Source organism: Aethalodelphis obliquidens, unplaced genomic scaffold, assembly GCF_003676395.1.
Source record: "Aethalodelphis obliquidens isolate GAN/ISIS:26980383/991018 unplaced genomic scaffold, ASM367639v1 scaffold14, whole genome shotgun sequence".
Classification (NCBI taxonomy): Eukaryota; Metazoa; Chordata; class Mammalia; order Artiodactyla; family Delphinidae; genus Aethalodelphis; species Aethalodelphis obliquidens.
In genome coordinates, this window is record NW_020837958.1 from 34,945,434 (window position 1) to 34,967,371 (window position 21,938).

The 21,938-nt window shown below is 40.0% G+C and overlaps 1 protein-coding gene across 6 annotated transcripts in view; it reads left to right on the forward strand.

The window, feature by feature from the left end:
- Nucleotides 1–540: 540 nt before the first annotated feature.
- The window catches only part of SBF2 (SET binding factor 2), a 459,568-nt gene continuing 438,170 nt past the window's right edge, over nt 541–21,938 (forward strand). For 5 of the 6 annotated variants that reach the window (XR_003434541.1, XM_027115415.1, XM_027115412.1 and 2 more), the window contains exon 1: nt 550–730. Coding sequence is in view for 5 of the 6 variants with exons in the window: in XM_027115415.1 (XP_026971216.1) it covers nt 676–730 (55 nt within the window). In the remaining variant the exon portion in view is untranslated. Of the gene's footprint in view, nt 731–21,938 lie in introns of all 6 variants that reach the window. The other variant, XM_027115413.1, reaches the window with a different exon arrangement.

Here is a 21,938-nt window from a genome sequence, read left to right on the forward strand (position 1 = left end):
AGCACGAGGCGCCTCTGAGGATTGAGCAAAACCCTCTTCCTCCTCCGCCTACTCGGTGGCATGTTCCTAAAATTCCCATCTGCACAACATAAACAGGAAACGTGCAGCAAAAGCCCTGGCGGTGCAAATTCCATGCTTCCAGTCGAGGGCGGGAGAATCTCGTCTTGGGAGGGGGAGGGGGAGGGGAAGCAGCAAACTTTCCAGGGGACCCCTCAGCCATCCCTGTCTCTTCTTCCCAGACCCAGAAAGAAAGAGTGGAGAAGGCGGAAGGAAAGACACCCTGCTTTAGGAAAAATAGGGGAGTGGGAGGTGGGCCGCGGAGGAGCAGCCAGGCCTCAAAGTGAACCACCCCAAGCAGCTGCGGTGGCGGCGTGTGGTGGCAATACGCCCGGCAGCCCACTCCCCAAACCAGCTGTCCTAGCGGCGCCAAGAGGGTGGGGGTGGGCTCTCCGCCGGGGGGTCAGGTCAACCAGCCAGCGCGGGTGGGGGCGGGGGAGGAGCGGACGCTAAGCGCGGCGCAGGCGCAGAGCGCGCCTCGGTTGTCAAACATGGCTGAAGTGCCGCCGCTGCCGCTACTGCTGCTGCAGGGAAAATGCTGAGCCCTCCCGGAGCGGGTGGGCGGCGGCGGCGAAGGCGGCAACGGGCACCCGCTTCCCCGGCGCGGCGGCGGCGGCCATGGCCCGGCTGGCCGACTACTTCATCGTAGTAGGCTACGACCACGAGAAGCCAGGTAAGGGTGTGGGACGGGCGCCGCCCCCGGGCCTCCCCGCCCCCGCCCCCCGGCTGCCGTCCAGTGGGCTCCTCGGGGCCGGGCGTCGCGGCCTGGAGGCGGGGAGGGCCGGGCTGGGCCCCGGCTGAGCGGCGCTCGGCGTCCGGCCTTCTTGGCCCCGCTGAGCCTCGCGGTGGGCGTGAGGGACCGGCACGAGGGGAGGGGGAGGAGGAGGAGGAGATCGCGTCCTCCGGGCCCGGGGCGGCCCAGCTGGGGCGAGTCTGGGTGCCGCGACCCTCGCTCTGGAGGGGGCTGGGTACCAGGGGCAGCGCCCCGGTGCCGGCGGGATTGGGCCAGGACCGCAGGGCTGGTAGGGCGGGAGCCAACTGTGCTAAGTTCCTCGGGGATAAACTTCTGCCCAGCATCCTGAGTGAGTAGCGAGTGACGCAGGGGGCTGTCCTCTCCGAAAGGAAGTGCTGAGAGTCCTGTGCTCCCTCACCCCTGAGCTGGTGGGGGCCTGTCTGGTCACCGCGCCAGTGGACGCGTGGTACCGAGGAAGGGGAAAGGATCCTTAAACTTCTAAACATTTCTAGGAAATGCTCCTCGTTCTTTCAGAACAAATGTGACGGTTATTTCAGAATGAGTCTGAACACTATTTTTTTTGTTGTTAACATCTTTATTGGAGTATAATTGCTTTACAGTGTTGTGTTAGTTTCTGCTGTACAACAGAGTGAATCAGCTATACGTATACATATATCCCCATATCCCCTCCCTCTTGAGCCTCCCTCCCACCCTCCCTCTCCCACCCCTCTAGGTGGTCACAAAGCCCCGAGCTGATCTCCCTGTGCTACGCAGCAGCTTCCAACTAGCTATAGCTGTTTTACATTTGGTAGTGTATGTTTGTTAATGCTGCTCTCTCACTTCGTCCCAACTCCGCCCCCCCCCCCCAAGTCGTGAACACTGTCTTTTTAGGTAAGGACCGTTAGCAGACCTCTGAAGGTGATCTTGTTTCACTTTAATGTGTGTTTTAATTCTTTTCATTTGTCACAAAATTTTCCTCATAAGGAACAATCTGGCAAATGCATTGCATTTTAATTTAATTGAGGGATTTCCACAACTGAAGAGAATTCAGGGTTTATGCCCGTTTATTTTTGTATTTGTATTCTTTTGTATTACTGTATAGCTACACATAATGTAATAACTTGAGCTGGGGAAGCACGTCTATTTCAGGGTAATTCTGGTCGCACATTTGCAAGGAATTTTCGATCTCAGCTAGACAGTCCCTTCATTTTTCAGAGGAGATGCTGAGATTGTGTTTTGCTGATGGTTACAGCCATTTGTAGCATCAGAATACCATTGTTCTACCCACTATTGGTCTACTGCCCCTTTCACTATTCCTCTCCTGATAAGTTCCTTTAGCGGGGACCTTTTATATTCTTTAGTCCTTCATCACTCTTGACCTGACTGAGGTTAACAAAAGAAGGGCTTGGGCTATATTTAAAGTATTTTCTGGCTCCAAAATTTTATTTGTTATTTCCTAGTAATTTTGCATAATCTGTCTCCTTCTTATTACCAAGATTAACAATATGGAGAATCACAGTTTGTTTTTAACATTATTTCATTTTTAGCGACATTGGGGTTTTTCCCCCCTCACCTTTTAAAAAAATTTGAAACAATCACAAACTTGCAGAAAACTTGGAAGTATGGTACAAAGAACTCTTTACTCCCTGAACCATTTGAGAGGAAGCTGCTGACCTGATGTCCTCCCTTATCACCCCAGAATGCTTTAGTGTGTATTTTCTACAAACAAGGTTATTCCGCTACATAATCACAGTACAATCATCAAAATCAGGAAATTAACACTGGCATAGTACTCCATCTAGTTCTCACGTTTTGTTGATTATGCCATTAATCTCTTTACTGGCAAAAGGATCCGGTTCAGAATTATGTATTGCATTTATTTGTCACAGGCCCATCTCATCAGAGGTGAGGCAAGCTCTTGGATGGCTTTTGAGCTCAGCTGAGGAATCTTACTGATATTCAGGTGTTTGCTGCTTGCGTACTTATTCTCGATGGCGATGAATTTCGTTTTCATTTACTTTCAATACATTTTTGGCCATGTGCTGCATGACTTCTTCAATCTGAAACAATTCCTTCATCTTTTGATTTTCATAACCTTGACCCTAATGAAGATTATAGGGTCGTTATTTTGTAGAATACCTCTCATTTGGGATTATCTGTTCTCTTATGATTAGATACATACAGGTTATGTATTTGGGCAGGAATATCACAGAAGTGGTGCTCATTGCATCCTATCTGGTGTACAATTTCAGTTTGTCCTATTATTGGTGATTTTCACTTTGATTCCTTGATTACTTTGATTATAAGCAATGTCTGCTAGGGTTCTTCACTCTAAAGTTAATATTTAATAGTTAATTAATAAATGGTTTTTGTGAGGACTTCTTTGGAACTATGTGTCTTGTTCCTCATCAGACTTGTATTCCTTTATGCATTTATATCTATGGATACATGGTTTTCTGTTTTTTTGCTGAGTAATATTGTTACTGTTTATTTAGTTGTTCAAATTATTCCTCTTTTGGCCAACGAGAGCCCATTCAAGCTGGCTTCCGTGTCTTTATGACGTGTCCCCACCATTCTTTGAGTATGTCTTTACTTTTTGGTATAAGAAGATGTTCTGGGCTTATCTTGTACTGTCCCTCCTTTAGTCCTGGAATCAGCCATTTCTCTGGGGAGACCTGGATCCTTTTAATGGAGAATGGTATTTAGAAGCTAAGATCTCAGTGCTGTGTGTTTATTGCTGTTGTATTGTTACTGCTCTCAGGCTTTCTTAATGGACCGAGCCGGGGAATATATGTATGTGTACACACACACATATTTATGTCTATGTTTATTTGTTTATCCATATATATTGAAAACCGTGAGTTCCCACCAGTACCACTGATTTCACTTCAACACTCCAGGGTCCAGTCTAGTTTTTTCCTTTTTTATATTTGTAATATTCTTATCTGACAGTGAGAAATCTGGCTTCCGTTATCCTTAATATATTTACTTCTTTGTTCAGTCTCCCTGTATTTAACCAATCTTTCATCTTTGCTACCACCCTCTCCTCTCCTGGATGCCTTCCTCTCTCTGCTGGGCTCAGATTCTTCATTCTTTCTCTCCCAGCCCCCTGTCCCTGTCAGGACCTAACAGCCCATACCAGGATGCCCCAATACAGGGACACCCTTTTCAACCTGCCCTGGCTTCGGCTCCCCATGTCAGCTTCCCCACTGTTTGTGGATATACTTCTCACTCCCCTTAGGTTCTGCTTCCATGTGGAGCACGACGTCGTCCTCATTCCGTGCTCACCCAGTGCCCCATGCCAGGTTGCCCCTCTGCTTTGACAGCCTCCTTGCAGTGCTTGGACTCTGACTAAACTCATTTGGCCGTTCCTCCCCACATAGAGTACCTCCTTGGTTCACTTGGGCTCTTGACAACCCTCACCCCACCCCAGGGCTATAATGACCACTCTCTATCCCACAGTAGGGAAAGGGAAGATTATTTTTTTAAGTACCATAATCCAGAAGCTTTTATAAATTGTAGAATCTTGATAGTGAGATTTATTCTTTTTTTTTTAACTTGGGATAATTTTTCTTTTCTTTTTTTTTTTACATCTTTATTGGAGTATAATTGCTTTACAATGGTGTGTTAGTTTCTGCTTTATAACAAAGTGAATCAGTTATACATATGTTCCCATATCTCTTCCCTCTTGTGTCTCCCTTCCTCCCTCCCACCCTCCCTAGGATAATTTTTCTTTAGTCATGTTTGTTGAAGTATAATTTACATGCAATAAAATTCACCTTTTTAACTAAACAGTTCAATGAGTTTTGACGGATGTACACATAAGTGTAGCCACTACCGCAATCAAGATATAGATAGAGAACACTTCTCTCCTAAAAGCTCTTCTGTGCCCCTTTGCAGTCAATTCCCTCCCTAGCCTCTGGCAATCGCTGATCTATTTTCTGTCCTTGCGTTTTTGTCTTTTCTAGAATGTCTTCTAAATGGAATTGTATAGTTTTTATGTCTGGCTTTTTTCACTTAGAAAAATATGTTTGAGACTTATCCATCTTGTATGTATTGTCAGTTCCTTTTTATTGCTGAATATAATACAATTTGTTTATCCGTTCACCAGTTGGTGGACTTTTGAGTTTCTGGTTTTGGGCTATTATGAACAAAGTTATTCTAAACATTTGCAGACAGATCTTTGGCTGTTCATATGGTTTCATTTCTCTTGGGTAGATACTTAGGAGAAGAATTGCTGGGTCATATGATCAGTGTCTGTTTAACTTTATGTGAAACCACCAAACTGTGTTCCAAACTGGCCATGCCATTTTGCATACTTACCAGCAATGTAAGAGAGTTCCAGTTAGTCTTTTAAATTTTATTTATATTATTAAAAAAAATTTAACCATTCTAGTGGACATGTAGTGGTATCTTATTGTGGTTTCAATTTGAATTTTCCTGGTGGCTAATGATGTTGAGCACCTTTTCATGTGCCTATTGCATTGGAATATTTTTGTAAAGAGGCTGAGCAAATTTTTACCCTTTTTTATTGGATTGTTGTTTGGCTTCTTTTTAAAATTTATATATAGTTGATTTACAATGTGTTAGTTTCTGCTATACAGCAAAGTGATTCAGTTATACATATATACTTTTTTTTTTGCTGTACGCGGGCCTCTCACTGTTGTGGCCTCTCCCGGTGTGGAGCACAGGCTCTGGACGCGCAGGCTCAGCCGCTCCGCGGCTTGTGGGATCTTCCCGGACCGGGGCACGAACCTGTGTCCCCTGCATCAGCAGGTGGACTCTCAACCACTGCGCCACCAGGGAAGCCCTATACTTTCTTTTTTTATATTCTTTTTCATTATGGTTTATCTCCCTGTGCTATACAGTAGGACCTTGTTGTTTATCCATTCTATATGTAATAGTTTGCATTTGTTGGCTTCTTATTATTGAATTTTTAAGTTCTAGATACAAGTCTTTTTTTTTTTTAACATCTTTATTGGGGTATAATTGCTTTACAATGGTGTGTTAGTTTCTGCTTTATAACAAAGTGAATCAGTTATACATATACATATGTTCCCATATCTCTTCCCTCTTGCGTCTCCCTCCCTCCCACCCTCCCTATCCCACCCCTCTAGGTGGTCACAAAGCACCGAGCTGATCTCCCTGTGCTATGCGGCTGCTTCCCACTAGCTATCTATTTTACGTTTGGTAGTGTATATATGTCTATGCCACTCTCTCGCTTTGTCACAGCTTACCCTTCCCTCTCCCCATATCCTCAAGTCCATTCTCTAGTAGGTCTGTGTCTTTATTCCTCTCTTACCCCTAGAGATACAAGTCTTTATCAGGTGTTTTGCAAATATTTTCTTCCAATCTGTGGCTTGCCCTTTCATTTTCTTAACAATAGCTTTTGAAAAGTAGGCGTTTTAATTTGAATCACTTTTTAGGCATTAGAATAGTTTTGTGTATCTTGAGTTGTATCCTTTGAATAGTCCTTTTTATGTAAAACTCTCTGTAAAAATTTACTGGGAGAGGGCTTCCCTGGTGGCGCAGTTGTTAAGAGTCCGCCTGCCAGTGCAGGGGACACAGGTTCGAGCCCTGGTCTGCGAATATCCCACATGCCGCAGAGCAACTAAGCCCACGCGCCAAAACTACTGAGCTTGTGCTCTAGAGCCCGTGAGCCACGACTACGGAAGTCTGCGCGCCTAGAGCCCATGCTCTGCAGCAAGAGAAGCCACCACAATGAGAAGCCCGTGCACTGCAACAAAGAGTAGCCCTTGCTCGCCGCAGCTAGAGGAAGCCTGGACGCAGCAATGAAGACCCCATACAGCCAAAAATAAATATATAAATAAATTAAAAAAAAAACTTTAATTAAAAAAAAAACTTACTGGGAGAAAATCCACCAAATCTATGTACTTGTTTGAATTGTAAGTAAAGGATAAACCTAATTGAGTCTGCAAACCTTTTTTATAAAGCTTTCTTCAGGAGTTAGTATGATTTTGTTACCTACATCTCTCTAAAAGCTAATCATACTATGATAATATGATACTGAAATGTTCTGTGTTTAATTCCAGAATGTTCCTGGAATTATTTGTTCAACATACTAAACTATTTTTGTTCCTAAAGTATCTTTTCAATTAATAACACTTTTTAGTTGATTTTTTTCATATTTCTATTTTAAAGTTGAGTTGAAAGAAAAAAACCTTGTCTTTTGAAAAATTACTTTTACAAACTGGAAAAAATAGTTAATACATGCTATTTGAATTATATGCAAAGAAGAGTGCTTGACACATAGTAGGTGTTTAATAAAGATGTATTGAATGAATACCCAGTTGCTGCACATATGGAAAATACAAAAAACTATAAGGAAGGTGAGGGATGGGTGTAGTTATGAAAGGGTAACAGGAGGGATTTTGTGGTAGTAGAACTGTTTTGTATCTTGACTGGGTGATGGATACATAAGCCTACATATGAACTGCATAGAACTAAATACACACAAACACAAATGAGTACACAAATGAGTAAAACTGGGGGAATCTGAACAAGAAAGTACATTGTATTAATGTCAATATCCTAGTGTTGATATTGTTCTATAATTTTGTAAGATGTTATCATTGAGGGAAACTGGGTACAGAGAAATGGGATTTCTGTATTCTTTCTTTCTTTAAATAATTAATTAATTTATTTTGTTTTTGGCTGCGGGTCTTCGTTGCTGCATGCGGACTTTCCCTAGTTGTGGCAAGCAGGGGCTCCTCTTCATTGTGGTGTGCGGGCTTCTCATTGTGGTGACTTCTCTTGTTGCGGAGCACTGGCTCTAGGCGTGCGGGCTTCTGTAGTTGTGGCTCGCAGGCTCTAGAGTGCAGGCTCAGTAGTTGTGGCACACGGGCTTAGTTCCTCCGTGGCATGTGGGATCGTCTCGGACCAGGGCTTGAACCTGTGTCCCCTGCATTGGCAGGCGGGTTCTTAACCACTGCGCCACCAGGGAAGCCCTGTATTATTTCTTATAGTTGTCTTAAAATAAAAGTTTAATTTAAAAAAAGCTATAAGGAAGATAAAAAGACACCCAGAGTAGCCTTTTTTTCCCCTTAACATCGATGACATAGGAAAAGGTTATTCTATTAAATTCCAGAAAAACATAATCTTCAGTGGCAAAATTATTACATCTTGTGGGTATATTAATAATGGGTATTATAATGGGTATAATAATGACTTCATTTACTTTATTATTGGATATTTAACTTGTTTCCAATTTTGTGCTCTTCTGAATACTACAGTAAGTCCCCTGCATATGAACGAATTCTGTTCTGAGAGCACGTTCATAAGTCCAATTTGTTTGTAAGTCAAACAAAGTTAGCCTAGGTAGCCAACTAACACAATTGGCTATATAGTACTGTACTGTAATAGGTTTATAATACTTTTCACACAAATAATACATAAAAAACAAACACAAAAAAGAAAACTTTTTTTTTTTTTTTGCGGTACGCAGGCCTCTCACTGTTGTGGCCTCTCCCATTGCAGAGCACAGGCTACAGACGCGCAGGCTCAGCGGCCATGGCTCATGGGCCCAGCCGCTCCGCGGCACGTGGGATCTTCCCGGACCGGGGCACGAACCCGTGTCCCCTGCATCGGCAGGTGGACTCTCAACCACTGTGCCACCAGGGAAGCCCATAAAACATTTTTAATCTTACAGTACAGTACCTTGAAAAGTACAGTAGTACAGTACAACAGCTGGCATACAGGGGCTGGCATCGAGTGAACAGGCAAGAGGAGTTACTGACTGGAGGAGGGAGAGGAGGTGGGAGATGGTAGAGCTGAAGGATCGTCAGCTATAGGAGATGGAGGGCAAGCTGCAGTTTCACTCACGCCTGACGTTGATGGCACAGGTTCTGGTTCCTTGCTGGATTCAATTCTGTCTACCCTCTTGAAAAAATGATCCAGTGATGTCTGGGTAGTAGCTCTTTTTTTCTCGTCATAGATGACACGGCAGCACTGGATTACATTCTGAACAACTGCTGCAACCTTCATGTTCCGTTTTACGTTTGGGTCCTGTGCCTCAAAAACTAACAGTGCCTCCTCAAATAAAGAAAATCTCCTTGCCATTTCCTGTGTTTGTGAATCTCTTCAGTTCTTCACCTACTTCCTCTTTCCCTTGTCGCTCCACTGTCTCAATTATTTTCACTTTTGTTTCCATCGTTACTGCTTGGCATTTCTTAAAAGTACCAGTTACATCACCGCTGCTTTTACCCTTTCTTCCGGACATCCTGGGCTTGAAATAAAGATACTGTACTACTGTATTCTATACAGTACTGTATAGTAAAGTACACAAACGCACAACCACTCGTAGAAGATGCACGCGCTTGACAATGTACGCCAGACGCGTGAACTAACTTGCCTGATTGGACATGCGAACGCCTGTTCGTATCTTTGAAAGTTTGCAACTTGAAGGTTCGTATGTAGGGGACTTACTGTACTGTCATGCTGAGGAGAACATAGCTTGAAAATCACTGATTTTTATGACAGTCTGATTTTGATAATTTGAAATTAAGAGTTTATTTTCCTGACTTTGCATATGTACTGTGGCACAATAATTAGCAAATTTCATTTGTTTCTAGTAGGTGAAGTTACTTAGCCAACTGTCTTTATTTTTCTTATAGTTTTTACTTTCTCGTACTTTGAGATTTGTGCAAGAAAAATTGTTAATGACCACATGGGTTAATTCCCTTATATGCCTTTACTTTTTTCTTTTTGTTTTCTTTTGCTGTTCGTTAATACACTTAGAATTTAATCCATTTATTTAGATGGTATTTAACCTGGAATGAAGTATTATAATCATTTGAGGTTCTTGCATTCTTTCATATCAACCTGCTTAAGTATATTAGAGAAAGCATTTGAAATATTTTATTTAAGCAGTATAAGTGAGATAAGGTAAAAGGTAAATTTATGCATAATACCTGAGGTGTCATAGTCTGAGACATTTAAAAAATTGATAATTGTTTATTATTGAACCATTGTAATTCATAGCCTGGATCCCCTCCCTTCCCCCATTCTGTATTGAAGTAGTTGGGATTTCTTGGTTGCTGTTTGTTGCCAGTTGTCAAGAACCGTTTGGGATTCATTGATTTGACAAGTATTTATTGCTTTCCAGGCATTGTGCTAATTGCTGGAACAAAAATAAATGAGTAAGTAGTAAGATTCTATCCCTAACTTAGTCATTAATGGAGACAGTCTTGAAATAAATAGTGATAAATGAAGAAGATGTGTCCACTTTACTGAGGGAGAGAGAAGGCTTCTTATGAAAGGTGATGTTTAAACCACGGTATGCAGGATGAATATGCATTTGCCAGGTAGAAAAAAAGGGTAGAGGAGGCTATAGGCAGAGAGAAAAACATGTAAATGTGTGAAATGGATTGTTCCAGGAATGGAGAGAAGTATAGTGTAAATGGGAATTGAGGTAAGCTTTGGTGCTGGAGTAGGTTGGGGTCAGATTGTGAAAAGCTTTGTGTACTAGGCTATGGAATTTATAGCTTTCACTCTGTAGACCGTGGAGTCTGTTGAAAAGTGGGGATTCTTGAAAATCAAGAAACATCTTAGAAATGTGACTCAAATAGCAATGGACTGGAGGGAGAAAGAACAGTGTGGAAAAACTCAGGAGCTTTTACAGTGGGAATAGAAAGGAATGTATGGATTCTAGAGAAATTTTAAAGCTCATATCAGCAAAATTTAGTAGTGAGTGGATGTGAAGGGTAAAGGAGAAAGAGTAGTTGAGGGTAACAGTTTCTAGCTTGGGTAAGTGAGTGGGTGATGATGCTGTGAATGCAAATGGAGAATTTAGGGGAAGAAATGAATTTGGATGAGGGAAAGTAATGCTGAGGTTAGTTTTGATATGTTGAATTAAATGTGCCTGCCTATAACCAAGGTAGAGATGTCATTTAAGTGTTCAGATGTGTGGATCAGGAGGTTAGGAGAGAAGTGAAGATTAGAGATATAGTTTGGCAATTACCAGTAGCCAGCTGATTGTCAGAAATAAAGAAAAAAATGAGATTGTTTAGGGAATGTGTATAGAGTGAAAAGAGGAGTGGCCTAAGAATTGAACCCAGGGAATATTCGATATTTAAGAGGTAGATAGAGAAGTAGCAGCCAGGAAACTGGATGGGAGTGGTTAGAGGTATTGCAAGAGAACCAAGATAGAGTGGTATCATGGAAACGCTGAGTGTGGAGAATTTTGAGGATGAGGAAATGATGAATAAATGTGAAATACTCTGAAGATGTCATGTATAATGAGGACTAAAAATAATATCTTTGTCTGGGCTGCTGTAACAAATTATCATAGACTAAGGGGCTTAAACAACAAAAATTTATTTCTTACAGTTCTGGAGGCTGGGAAATCCAAGATCAAGGCACAGGCATGTTCGGATTCAGGGTCTCGTGAGAGATCGCTTCCTGGCTCATAGATGGCCATATCCTCACTTGGTAGAAGAGGCAAGGAAGCTCTCTGGGATCTCTTTGATAAGGGCACTAATCCCATTAATGAGAACTCTGTCCTCATGACTTAGTCACCTCCAAATACCATCACTTTGGTCCCATCTCCAAATGCTATCATATTGGGGATTAGGTTTCAACATATGTATTTTGGGGGGGGGGGGACACAGACATTCTATATCTATGACAGATAGACTCACAGACTTGATAATTAGGATGGTGACTTTAGAACATTATAGTTGTAGGGGCCGAAGCCAGTTTGATAAACGCACATCCCAAGTCATATGCTATATAAACCTTATATAGTCCAATTTATTCCATTTCTTTTTATAAGTTCACTATGACCTGCAACCCATGGCTTGTGGAAAGAGTCAGAGGTGAGTTCAAAATTCCAACCTTGAAGGTCTGGGATACTTGTGAATCCATGACTTAAATAAGAAGATTGAAAATGTTTTTCTTTTAAAATTACTTATTTGTCTTTGTTGGCTTGGAAGATAATGGGTTTTACTTTATACTTATCCAAATGAAGCCTTCAGAAGATGGACAGGCAGGGGCTGAACACAAAGACTTGAGAGTCATTAGTGTAGATAGAGCTGTGACACTGTGTGAGTGCCCTCAGAAAGTCGGTGTAGAGACAGAAGAATAGAGGACCAAGGACTGATCTTTGGGGAATGCTCTTGCTAAGAGGATGGAAAGTAAAAGGAAGCATAGAAGAAAGAGAGAGTTTGAGAGAGACATTTAATTTTCCCCAATAGTTGTTCTTCTTCTTCTTCTTCTTGATGTTGATAGAACCCCTGATTTTTTGGCTAGTCTTGTAGCCATACAGGAGAGATTGTTTTCAAGTTACTAATGGATAGAGACATGTGCATAAGTTCTGGCCAGTTGGATGTAAGTGGAAACGATGCATGCAGTATTCCAAAAAGTATTCTTAAAGGATGAGGGTACGTTTTTCTAGCTTTTTTCTTTCCTGAGACTGGCATCCTGATATAAAGACTGGGGAGCTCTAGCAACCATCTTGGACCATGTAGGTAAGGACCCATATCTTAGGGATGTCAGAGCAAAAAGCTGGAAAGAACCTGGGTCCCTAATGACTTAAAGTGGAATTGTCATAGCTGCCTCTGGATTTTTTTTTTTTTTTTTTTTACATGCAAGACTATAACCTTGTATATTTAAACCACTATAAATTAGAGTTTTCTGTTGCATATAGCTAATCTTAATCTAGGCACAGAGGTGGAGGAGATCGGTATCCAGAGTCAAAGAAAGTGAGGGAATGTTTCTCAGCATCAGGGGTGGCAGATAGAGGTCAGTGAGATGTGAAATTAGTGAAGATCTTTGTGTTTCATAAAATTTTAAGAGTTGAAAGTTAACTGTACAGATCATATGATTCAACCCAATTTATGGATGAGGAACCAATGTGCCCATGCCCCCTCACCCCTTCCCTGCATGTTTTTTTTTTTTTCTTTTTTTTTGCCGTACCGGGCCTCTCACTGTTGTGGCCTCTCCCATTGCGGAGCACAGGCTCCGGACGTGCAGGCTCAGCGGCCATGGCTCACAGGCCCAGCCGTTCCGCGGCATGTGGGATCTTCCCGGACTGGGGCACAAACCCGTGTCCCCAGCATCAGCAGGCGGACTCTCAACCACTGCCCCACCAGGGAAGCCCTGTTTTTATTTTTTTTAAATTATTTATTTACTTATTTATTGGCTGTGTTGGGTCTTCATTGCTGCGTGTGGGCTTTCTGTAATTGTGGAGAGTGGTGGCTACTCTTCGTTGCGGTGCGTGGGCTTCTCAGGGCGCAGGCTCGGTAGTTGTGGCACACGGGCTTAGTTGCTCTGCAGCATGTGGGATCTTCCTGGACCAGGGATCAAATCCATGTCCCCTGCATTGGCAGGCAGATTCTTAACCACTGCGCCACCAGGGAAGTCCCTCAAAATAACTTTTTGAGCAGCAATTTTATTTCCCAGTTGTAGGTTAATTTATATATTGTAGGTTGTGCCCAATATGATGATAATCTTCATTAAAAACTATTATAACAGTGAAGCCATTGACTAAATCATTGTATTGTTAGACTAGTATTCCTTTTTTAAAAAAAATCAATTTATTTATTTATTTATTTATGGCTGCCTTGGGTCTTCATTGCTGCCCGTGGGCTTTCTCTAGTTTGGTGAGCAGGGGCTACTCTTCTTTGCGGTGCGCGGGCTTCTCATTGCAGTGGTTTCTCTTGTTGCGGAGCACAGGCTCTAGGCGCCTGGGCTTCAGTAGTTGTGGCCCGTGGGCTCAGTAGTTGTGGCTCGTGGGCTCTGGAGCGCAGGCTCGGTAGTTGTGGCACACAGGCTTAATTGCTCTGTGGCATGTGGGATCTCCCTGGACCAGGGCTCGAACCCGTGTCCCCTGCATTGGCAGGCGGATTCTTAACCACTGTGCCACCAGGGAAGTCCTCCCACTAGTATTTCTTAATTTTTTAAAAAAATTTATTTTTATTTATTTATTTTTGGCTGCGTTGGGTCTTTTTTGCTGCGTGCGGGCTTCCTCTAGTTGTGGCGATCAGGGTCTACTCTTTGTTGAGGTGTGCGTGCTTCTCATTGCGGTGGCTTCTCTTGTGGAGCATGGGCTCTAGGTGCGCGGGCTTCAGTAGTTGTGGCTCGCGGGCTCAGAGGCAGGCTCAGTAGTTGTTGTGCATGGGCTTAGATACTCCGTGGCATGTGTGATTTTCCCGGACCAGGGCTCGAACCCGTGTCCCCTGCATTGGCAGGCAGATTCTTAACTGTGCCACCAGGGAAGTCCCATTCCACTAGTATTCTTAATTTTAAAGATTTGCTATTGTCAAAGCTGAGATCATTAAATATCACAAGATTTAATGTCCTGTTTTTAATTATTGCTGACTTTGAGTAATGATTTGGGTTATGCAGTTGTTTATAAAGTAAATGCTATTCATTTAACATTCTCATTTCTGTAAGCTACATTGAAGGAAAATATAACTTTATAATTTCATAATTATTTTACTTTCCCTTATACATATCAATGTCTTCATTGTAGAATTTTTCAGAAAAAATTTTTTAGTTATATCTGTAAGTTTTCCATTGTTTACTGAACAAAATGAATGAAAAATATTTTGCCTGTGGAAATATTTCATAAATTCCTGCTTAAATGTAAATGGTTTTCAAACAGGCTAGATTTTTAAAACCGTATGTACGGTTCTACAGATACTGATTTTTCTGGAGTATAGAACAAAAAGATTAAGAAAGGAAAAAAGCTTGTGTTTTAAGAGAGCATTAACACTATTATAGGGAAGTACCAGAGAAATAGTCCTCATTCTCTAAAATGTCTTAACGACAGTACGATTTATTGTGTAGCTACAGGTTAGCGCTCCAACACCGTGTTAGTTTCCTAGGGCTGCCATAACAAATTATCACAAGCTTGGTGTCTTAAAAAAACAGACATTTATTCTCTCACAGTTCTGGAGGCTAGAAGTCTGAAATCTAGGTGCTGGAAGGGCAGTGTCCCATGAAGACTAGAGAAGAATTCTTCCTTGCTTCTTCCAGCTTCTGGTGGTCCTAGGCTTGCTTTATTTGTGGCAGCATAACTCTGATCTCTGCCTCATCTTCACATGGCCTTCTTTCCTGTGTCTCTGTGTCCAAATATCCTTTCTCTTATAAAGACACTAGTCGTTGGATTTAGGGCCCACCTTAAATCCAGGATGATTTCATCTCGAGATCCTTAACTAATTAATACTGCAAAGACCCTATATCCAAATAAAGTCACATTCTGGGGTTCTGGTGGATATGAATTTTGTGGGATACTATTCAGCCAACTACAAACACAGTGGTTCATGCAAGTTTTGTAATGGTAGGTGTTCATAAATATTAGGAAATTTATCTGGACAGAATGCTAAATCTAAGACAATTTTTGGAAAATAATTTTGTGATAGAGTATACATTCAAAGGCCAAATGTATTTTAAGAAAATCATTCCCACAACATTACAAGTTAAAACATTTTAATGACCGAGGGCTTATGATGACCAACATCCAGCTGGGTGCCTGGGACCTTCTGAATGTATGGCAGGGTTTGATGCATCTGGGACCTGAACTACATTTGTGGTCTCCTTGGCAACATGCTCTATCTAATGGAATTAAACAGAAATACTTGAGTCTCCCACTTGAAAACAAACAAACAAACACAAAAAACAAAAAACAGCATTTGCTCTAAATACTTGGGTGAATAACATGCTACAAAAAATTCAGAATTTCTTGGAATATATATTATATACATATTTATATAGCTTTGCACATAGCTTTTAGAATGGTTTAGATTTATGTATGTTCTTTGTTCTAACTTTTACTAGCGCCATCTGTTCTCTCCGTATTATTATGTTAGTAAAGTCTACAGCTAACTTTCTTTGGCTGTGTCACATAGCTTAAATTTATTTCTTTAGGCATTTGCTTCACATGCAGAGACTTATCTTCATTTTATCCGTTTAAAAAAATTAGAGTGTTTCCACATACATTATCTCAATAACTCTTCTTGGTAACACAGTGAGTTACCCTGTGGAGTCCATCAAAGTTAAATAATTAGCCCACTTTCACACAGATCATAAATGGAATTAAATAGGATTAAATGGAATTTGAACTTGATTTTCTGACTTTACATCAATTTTTTTTTTAAATAAAGAGTCTAAATCAAAACTTTTATTTATAAATGCATTGTAGGGACTGGGGGTGAAGAAGAGTGAGGGAGAGGAATAGGGAAGGGATTTTTAGGTGAGGGGACAGTAGTACAAAGGCACTGAAGTGATAAACCATGAATAGGTCTTTGATTTGGCTGAAATATGGGGACCAGAAGAGGAGAACTGATAAGTAATAGTATCAGAACCTGAGAAGGAGTGCTGATAGGTAATAAATGAAGATTATATTAGAGTAGCTAAGACAGTTTTTTTTTTCCCCCCAGCTATTTTTGAGGCTTGTCACTGCATTGTTTTCTTGTCCTTCTGCACTTAATCTCTGGAGTTGAAATTCTTGATGTTTTGGAAAACAAAATTTAAAAACCTGTTGCACAAGAAGGTTTAAAAATGTTTCCATAGAACTTTGGCAGTCAGGAAGATAAACTTGCTTTTGAAAATATTTTTCTGTTGCAAAGTGTGGTTGCTATTTTTTGGTATAACAGGTAAGTCTGGACTCCTAATTGTGATGAGAAACATTTTCCCCTTAACTTATCAGCAGTGTCCTTCATGGAAAGTTAAGTGTTAAACTATGCAAAGTGATCACTGTAAAAGATCATTAGCTATAATCTCAGAAAAAAATTGCTTCTTTTCAAGCTTCTTAAATTTAATGCTTTATTTGATTATAACTATGACCAAAAGTTGAAGAGGATTTTCAAGTTTTGAAAGCTAAACATGTTGTAATCTATAGTATTATGAATACCACATAAGTTCAGAGACAACAGTGAAATATCATATTGTTTTACATGCTCTTCTAAGAAGAAGAGTGTGTGCTTGCTGTAAGAAGACACTTAGTGGACCTTCACAGGTACATATAAGTAAAAATAGAGCCTACAGAATTTTATTTTATGTTAAAATATTATTTTGGAATAGTGAATTGTTAAAGTGTTATACGTTCCCCAAGAAGCAATTTTTGTTTTACTCCTTCTAGCATATTGATGTTTTGTTTTGTTTAAGATTCTTTTGCAGCCTTGGAACTGAGGAGGATTGGGAGACCTGTTTTTTTATGAAAGACTGTTCAGCCATAGAATAAAAGTTAAGGAAAAGTCACATAAGTGAAAGTAATTTTGGTCTGTAAGGTGTATATTTGGACTTAGAAATTAAGAGCATGAAATTAAAACAATGTTTAAAACATCCCACAAATAACTTAAAATATTTTAGTTTTACATCGCATAAGTAGGATATCACAGAGAGATGGGTGTCATACCTACCAAGTTGTCCCAGAGAATTAGGTTCCTGAGGAGTAAAATATTTTTTTCTGGTCTTGGAATCAGGGTTATGACACTAAATTCTTTTAAAGCAGTGTTGTGCTTTCACAACTATAAGCACAAATGGGGTAACACAATTGCTTGCTTTTATAGGAAGCAGGTTAATTGCCTTTGATTTCAGACTGGTGGTTTGGTTTCCTTTCTCTACAGTCTGTGCACCCTGTTTTACTCACATCTTGACTTTACCTACTTGTTAGACCTACTTTCTGACCTTCTGATCTTTTCTGCTTGGCTCTTGAATTACTCTTCTGTCCAGGTGATTGGAAACTCTGCTCATCTATTTTTCTACCCAGTTTTGACTCATACTGTCATGGTTTGGTGCATCAGTATATCCTGCTTTGACCTGTCTATTGCTAATCTGTTTTATATTTTACTTATTGTAGTAACCTACTTGTTACAAATATTTCAAATAGTACAGAAAGTTGCTGACTCTTGACCATAGTACCTATCTCTTCAGACCTTGTCGCAGTTAATTTGGCAGCTAATTTGGTTCTGTGTACTTATACAGAAACTTTCTAGTTCTCTTAGTAAAGTGAAAACTCCGGTCTTCCAAGGTTGGCAGTGGAAGGAGAGCCACCACATGGGAAGAGTTGGTTTGACCTCAGAGCCCCAATAGAGCCCCAGTTCTTCCGTGTCTCAAGTGTTCTCATGGAACACCACTATTTTCTTCACATTCTGCCTCAAATGACTCCCTCTCCACCCAGTCATTTCCCCTTTGTTTGCTAAGACACAGCTTAAACAAGGCTGGATTGTTGAAAAAAGAGTTTTCTAAAGGCTAAAAACAAAACAAAAGGGTAACAAAGCCAGAGAGTAACTTTTAAGTCAGTTATCTGGTTTGCGAAGTGTAGTTTACTCCTTTTCCATCTGTGGTCTCCTAAAGGGAAAACAGTCCTGCCTACTTTCTGGCCTCCTTTCATGTGATGGAGGTCATCTTTCCTATTAACATGTCTCCTTAAGTCTAGGCCCTAGGTGGGGGCCAAGCAGACAGTCCATTCCTGCCAGGTTTATATAGGGTCCACTTTCCTGGTTCTAGTTTTCTATCCCAAGGATCTGTCTCAGGACTGGGATTCAGGAGATATTCCATTCCTTACCCATTGGCCTATAGCACCAACTGGTCTGCTGTATTAGAATTCAGTGCAAGAAAAGGAGATATACAGAAACAGAAGTGTGGGAATAGGACATCTTTGTGTTTGTACCTGTTTTCCGTCCATGGTCCCAGCATTGAAAAAACTTTGATGTTACCTAGAAATATGGTCATAACATTCATGATTCAAATCAAAGCACAGCTAAACAAGCATCATATTTTCTGTTACTTTTAAAAGAAAAATAAGTTTTGTAGAACTATGTAGAACTATGTGTTCATATTTATTTTTAATTGATGATTTGTAATCTTTCCTGTTTGATTTTAATCTGAACAAATAATGATACCATTTTTATTACTCAGTAAGCATGAATGTTAGTTGAAGCAGTTTTTAAAAGACAATACCTTAAGTCCAAAAACATCTAGATTCTGGACTGATTTAACTTGTACAGTTAATTTAATGATTTCTGAAAGCTGTCCCTATTGTTTTCTTTTTCTTCTCTAGTATAATGGAACTGTTTTCTTCTACTAATGATTAAACAGAATAATTAGTTACCAAAGCATCTAATTAAGAAAAACCAAACAAAACAGTATAACTCGTCTTTTCTTCTATGTACGTATTACATAGAGACTTACAAGGGATTGTTTATTTTTAATGGATAATTTAAAAGAAATAGTATGGTGAAATCACCATGTTTGCCAAGAGTTATTTGTACTTGTGGGTCATGAGGTTTGAAACTATTGAAGAAATTGTTGAAAGACTTAAGGAAATAATGTGAGTAGCTGATAATTGGCAAATAGATAAGCCTCAGCTATAGTGAGGCTTGCCATTCTCCTAAGGAATCAAGATTGTTCTTGACTTTGCAGTTGCTAGGTCTTTATTGTTATCTGTCTTTGTCTTTTCAATTATAGCCATCCTAGTGGGTGTGAAGTGGTATATTGCTGATATTTTAATTTAAGATATATTTCCAGAGATTTTTGTGTGCATCCATAGGCATCTGGATCTATCATTAGTTTTATTTTAATTCTTATAAAACAAGTTCATAACATCTGTTCATTTATGCAGTATGTGTTTTTAAAATTTAACTGTATATTAGTGGCAGCTTTCCATATTCTAAAATATATGTGTGTGTGTATATATAAATATATAGTAGCGTTAATTTTTATTAGCTAAAGTGTTTTATCATTTTAACATATAATTTAATGTACATGTAATTATAAATGTGATGAATTCGTCTAGCTGAATCTTTGCATTCATCTTTAATTTATTGTGATAAGTAGTTAAAGAGAGAGGCAGTAAAGTTAAGTAGTTAAAAGCATGGGATGGGGGCTTCCCTGGTGGCGCAGTGGTTGAGAGTCCGCCTGCCGATGCAGGAGACACGGGTTCGTGCCCCGGTCTGGGAAGATCCCACATGCCGCGGAGCGGCTGGGCCCGTGAGCCATGGCCGCTGAGCCTGCACGTCCGGAGCCTGTGCTCCGCAACGGGAGAGGCCACAACAGTGAGAGGCCCGCGTAATGCAAAAAAAAAAAAAAAAGCATGGGATGGAGTCAGATGATCTGGGTTTGATTCCTGGTTTTGCCTCTTACAAGTTCTGACTTTAGACAAATTATTTAATTTTTCTGTGTCTGAGTTTCTGTATCTATAAATTGGGATGATAATAAATAGTAGTATCTACCTCACAGAGTTGTTTTGAAGATTAAATGAGTTTATTCTTGTCATTTATTTATGTTTGGTACAGAATAATTGTATAAATTTTAATTCCTTGAAGTGCAATTGCTGGTCAAAGGATATGTACATTTATATGGACATATGTTAATTTTCTGCCTAGCATACCTTCCTTTGGGAATCATGTTATATTCCCTGTGGTTCCAGGGAAAGTGTCCTTGTTACTCCCACCCTGTACCTTAAGCTGGGCCATTTAGAGTCATTCATGGGTCTTTTCTTTTGGAAGGAAAAGAAAAATCTCTTTTTTTCTACTGGGATGACTAAGGTAGGATAATGTAACTAAGTTGGGGCTGTCAATGTATGTTTTCTCTACAGTGTGTAGAGAGTATGTCTGAATATTGAAGAGAGGCAAAGATAGCCAAAAACTGAGGAGACAAAACTTTGGCAACATCATTTAAACTTCTGGTTCCAGCCATTCCTGAAAGCCAAAAGAACATTTTTAAAAGTAGTTTTGAGATATATTGCTCAATTGTCTTCCAGAAAGATTACATCAGTTTATACTCCCATTTCCTTCAGGGGAATTTTTTTTTAAAATTAATTAATTTATTTGTTACTGGCTTGTGGGATCTTAGTTCCCCTGACCAGGGATTGAACCTGGGCCCTCAGCAGTGAAAGTGCGGAGTCCTAACCACTGGACTGCCAGAGAATTCCCTTCCTTCAGGGGAATTTTAGTTAGAAAAAAATAATTCACTCAACAAAAGTTATTGCTTAAGCAGCAACAGAGGAAACTGCATAGTTTCATGAAGGCGAGAATGCTAAGGGACAGGATCAGGGAGATCACACCTTACACCTAATTCAAATTCTGTCTCTGAAACATTACAAAGTATTACTTGTCTTTGGCCTTTATTATAACCTAAAAATATTTAAAACCAGGAATCTGAGTTTTTGAGATTCCAAGTTCTTCTCTTTTGTATTTGCCTGATTTATTCAGACTGAAAGAGTTCCTTGAGGGCTTGGTGCAAATAAATCCCAGTATTCTATGAGTAGAAAAGTCTTTGAAACTGGAAAAAAGTCTTTTCAGCAGACATACTTTTATTATTTTAGTAGACTACTTTATCTAATGGGAGCTGAACACTTATTTACTATTTATTTATCGGGTGGACAGATTTGTAGGGCTTTCTTTTTCAGTGATTTCCCTAATAGATTGAGTTAGGAGAAAGAATTTGTATCTTCCTTGGAAAGGCCCATTTCCACGGATGAGACCATTCTGTAGATGACTTCTTTTCCCTTGAGTGGTTGTAGCTCTTTGTGTGTACTTTATTAATTTAAAAGATCAATTAGTGCCATGATTTGAAGAAAAGTTAGCTTGTTCGGAAATTTGACATCTCAAGTAATTTTTTTCCATCAAGCAAATATTCAATTGTTATAGTTTATTTAAATATAAGATTTGAAAACTTGAAATTGAAGATTCTTATTTAAAGAAAATAACTAGTTTTGGGACAAGTTTTTAAGTAAAAAAAAAAAAATCTGTTTACAGTTAATGACATCTGCTTGTAGGTAAAAATATGTCTTTTTTTTTTCCAGCTTAATCTGAGTCTAGTTACATTTAGAGAGAGACATCAAGTGTCAGAAGAAACTTTCAGTGGAAAGTAGTAGTTGGGACTGGAGTGAATTTTACAAATGCTTTATATAATTATCCCACATGGTTGTATGGAATTTGAAAAGAATGTTACTTGTTTTTCTTTTTAGACAGATATTTTACCAAATAATTTTAGCCTGAGTAAACCAAAATCCCCACAGGATTAGATTAATAAAACTCATTTTTTGGTTTTTCTTTAAGGAGGAAAGAAATGGGAGGGGACAACAATAAAGATTCATTTGGGGTAGTAAATAACTGAAGGTTTTTGAAATTACAAGTTAGAGCATTTAGGGAAAAGATGGACTTGACTCTTTTTAAAAGAA